The 4,051-nt window shown below is 35.3% G+C and overlaps 1 protein-coding gene across 1 annotated transcript in view; it reads right to left on the minus strand.

Annotated features, from left to right (window-relative positions):
- Positions 676-4,051, minus strand: part of LOC109824922 (putative RNA-binding protein Luc7-like 1) — a 35,019-nt gene continuing 31,643 nt past the window's right edge. Inside the window, exons 11-13 of the mRNA XM_020391549.1 lie at positions 2,768-2,817; positions 2,412-2,654; positions 676-985 (exon numbers count right to left, since the gene is read on the minus strand). Of these exons, the coding sequence (XP_020247138.1) occupies positions 976-985; positions 2,412-2,654; positions 2,768-2,817 (303 nt within the window). The 3' untranslated portion in view covers positions 676-975. The remainder of the gene's footprint in view (positions 986-2,411; positions 2,655-2,767; positions 2,818-4,051) is intronic.

Here is a 4,051-nt window from a genome sequence, read left to right on the forward strand (position 1 = left end):
GACTTTATGAATCTGTTCTCCATTCAGTTTGGTCAAGTGGCATCATTACTGTCATATACTTCAATCCCTCTACTTGTCAATCTTAATATTCACATAGGTAACTACAATCATTTTCTGGACAAGTTTCTTACTACCCCTGATACTCTGATCAAAATCGCTGGCCGTACAATATAAAATTGATCAAAATCCCTAAACCATCACTATTTTCATCCACATACATTTTTTACTATTTAAAGATCATTTTCATGGTGTCATGAACTCGATGTAGGCAGATATTTCACAGGACGACCACTGACATCCAGTGCGTGTATCCCTTTCTGATTTGAATCAACTATTGAAAACGCCAACAAATAATAAGTACAACAGTAAATAATCCTCTATGCTCCAGGTATGCTAATCCCAAATGTGTTGATGCCTTGATAGGTGATGCAAGTTCATGACACGGAACAATAACGCCTAATTCAGGTATATTTAAGCTAGTTAATATTCTATTATGTGTGTCCTCAACAACATAAATATAACTACTAGACTTTTGTTTCCCTTTCTAAATCCCACCCATAATCTTCTCCACCCCACTCCATCATAATCCCCCCCCCCAAAAAAAAAAAAAACCCAAAAAAAAAAACTTTCAAATTTTTTTGGCACGATTTGATAAGGCAATAGTTGCGAGAGTAATAATGGAAGCACGATGGACTCTCTAATTTTTCTTCAACGCATTTAAATCTATTCACTGTTACAACCAAGTCCTAGTCCTAGAACTATCCTGCGGTGTTAGTTCAAAGGGTTTACCTGAGTAAATCCAGGGATAACTTGTACTCAATAACGTGACATTTGCAACTAGTTCAAAATAAAGGCACTTCTAGGCTTATAGTATTTCTCTGACACAAATTTCCTCCAGCAGTAGTAAAGACCACCCAGCACATACAGATCTGCACTTCACGCATGCCTTGAGTCCAAAGAGCTCAATATCGATGTTCAACGTCGCCTACAAGAAGGTAAAAAAAAACATCAGAATTTGGAGATGGTTAAAACTTTGAAATATGCACAAATCATTTTAAGAGACAAATTTGTCGATGCAAAATTAGCTGATATACAAAAAATAATGTGAAACAAGGGGAAAAAAGGAAAGAAAATATTAACGCAACAAAGTAATTTCCTTAGTAGGGTAGACTTTATGAATCTGTTCTCCATTCAGTTTGGTCAAGTGGCATCATTACTGTCATATACTTCAATCCCTCTACTTGTCAATCTTAATATTCACATAGGTAACTACAATCATTTTCTGGACAAGTTTCTTACTACCCCTGATACTCTGATCAAAATCGCTGGCCGTACAATATAAAATTGATCAAAATCCCTAAACCATCACTATTTTCATCCACATACATTTTTTACTATTTAAAGATCATTTTCATGGTGTCATGAACTCGATGTAGGCAGATATTTCACAGGACGACCACTGACATCCAGTGCGTGTATCCCTTTCTGATTTGAATCAACTATTGAAAACGCCAACAAATAATAAGTACAACAGTAAATAATCCTCTATGCTCCAGGTATGCTAATCCCAAATGTGTTGATGCCTTGATAGGTGATGCAAGTTCATGACACGGAACAATAACGCCTAATTCAGGTATATTTAAGCTAGTTAATATTCTATTATGTGTGTCCTCAACAACATAAATATAACTACTAGACTTTTGTTTCCCTTTCTAAATCCCACCCATAATCTTCTCCACCCCACTCCATCATAATCCCCCCCCCCAAAAAAAAAAAAAAATCAATGAGAACCATCTCCAGATCTATTTTGTTCTCCATTAAAAAAGCCAATCAATCATTTTCGTAAGTACATAGCTTCACCGGTGTACCTTATAAAACCAAAGATATTTACAAAATAAACTCTTTTCATTTGTTAGTTTTGGATAATTTACCCTCTATTCAGTTTATTGTGCGACTAAAAATTGATTCAAGGATAACTGTATTTCAAATCTCATTATTCTAAAGTATTATACCAATGTGCTTCTCTCTGATTCATCAGGGACAATCTCAGTTACAAATTTCAACAAGTAATTCACTTTACATTCGAAGTCCTAATGTCCAAAACAGATCCGGCTTTTAATATGAAAATCAACAAGCCCTGTAATGCTCCCAACTTCTGCTTCCAAAGTATCATCAAGTTTACTAGGTCTAAACTTCCGACAATATATACACTCCCCAATATAGGTTGAACCATTTGATTCTAAAGTTAAGTCATCTGATTCCCACAATAACATATACGCAGATATTTACATTCTAAAGGTAGAGATTTCAAATAACAAGAATAGTCTAAGATGCCCAATTATGCTCATAATGCAGTTCCATAAGAAATAAGTCATTAAACAGTATCAACCATTTAAATATTTTGCTGTTACCTGCATCTATCATAATCTCTAGTACGATCCCGTGAACGAGATCGTGACCTTTGTCGGCTCCTTGAGTGATAACTGCGAGAACGATCTGATTCTCTATCTCGTTCACGACGATCTCTATCACGATGTCGGTCATAGTCCCGGTTCCGACGGTCATCCCGATCTCGACTACCATTTCTATCCTCTCTACCTCGATCACGCTCCCGACTTGATGCCCCATCACGGTCAACACTTCGTTCTTTTGACCTTAAACAGGAAATGGAAGGAAAAGTAGTAGTCAATAAGAAATATGTTGTTATTAACATGCCTGGATTCCCAAAAAAAGAGTTCAAGAAAAAAACAACGAAGCAACTACTTACTTTCTTTCATCTTCGGGACGGTCTATCTTTCGACGATTGTTTCTCTCTTCCTTCCAAAGTTATATATTCAAAAGGAATAAAAAATGAATTAAAAAAAACAATAACAATATGCATTGTGACTTTCAGAGACAAGGGGCAGGAAACAGAAAAAAACAACCTATAAAAATAAAAAGAACTTGAAATGAAAAGCTTGGCTGTGACACACACAGGACTGCCTCAATAGTGCATAACATCAAAATCCTACAACTGAATAATGAGACAAGAATCTACCCAAAAATGAATTCACGTACATAACATTTTGTGCAATTTTGCACATTTTGTTGCTTAGAACTTACATAGTAACATTGTTCTCTCATAAATTTTGTTTATAAATAATCCAGCAGACCAGTAAACTATAGGTAATTAAAAGGATATCTTGCACAGGAGAAAATATTCTGGCACTAAAAAACTCAGGCTCTTGCCATCAGTTTTCATACAAGTTAAGATTTTAGTAATATCAGTTAGAAATATATTATATTTCAATTCCCAATGCAAGGAAAATTTAATTTTTCCACATACTTTATGGTGCCAGCTTTGACAACCAAAATCTATGGAAGCATTCAAGGTAATCCATATAAGATATAATTCTACACCATTCAAACAACAATTATCGATATTCAGTGTCTTCTGATTACACTGACGGCAGATACAGGGGTGATTCAAGTGAGGTTCTATGTAGAACTAACCTTTCTATTCATCATGGGATCACCCCCCCCCCCCCCAAACCCCTTTCTAGCATTCTTTTGCGTTGCATTTAATGAAGAACAGAAGATTTTGCATAATTATCTCCTATGCTCATCAATCAGCTGATTTCTAAGACGGGAGTGCCCGTGCAACAAAGGATATCAGATACAAGCATTAAACATAAATGTGAGCTCAAATGTTGAAGAACAAATAAAATGTATGTAAAAGTATGGCTATATGTGTGTATAGGTATTTCAGCAAAAATTTAATGATATGCATACCACTGCCTAATTGTGCATCAAGTACCAAAAGTATTGATAAGCATGTAAACGTTGAAGTCACATCAGTCTGTTGATTCATGGAACACCAAGTTCATCCTCCACCAAACCATAAAAATTATGCATATTGGATGCATTTCATTAAACATATGCAACAGAGACAAAAAAGTTCACAATAGAATTAACTTGCTGGGAAGCACTTACAGAGCTATTTGGAACTTACATTCGAATGTATGTAGATATCTAATGGACAATATGAAATAAGTAATTTAACTCGCAACAA

Source organism: Asparagus officinalis, chromosome 10, assembly GCF_001876935.1.
Source record: "Asparagus officinalis chromosome 10, Aspof.V1, whole genome shotgun sequence".
NCBI classification, from domain to species: domain Eukaryota; kingdom Viridiplantae; phylum Streptophyta; class Magnoliopsida; order Asparagales; family Asparagaceae; genus Asparagus; species Asparagus officinalis.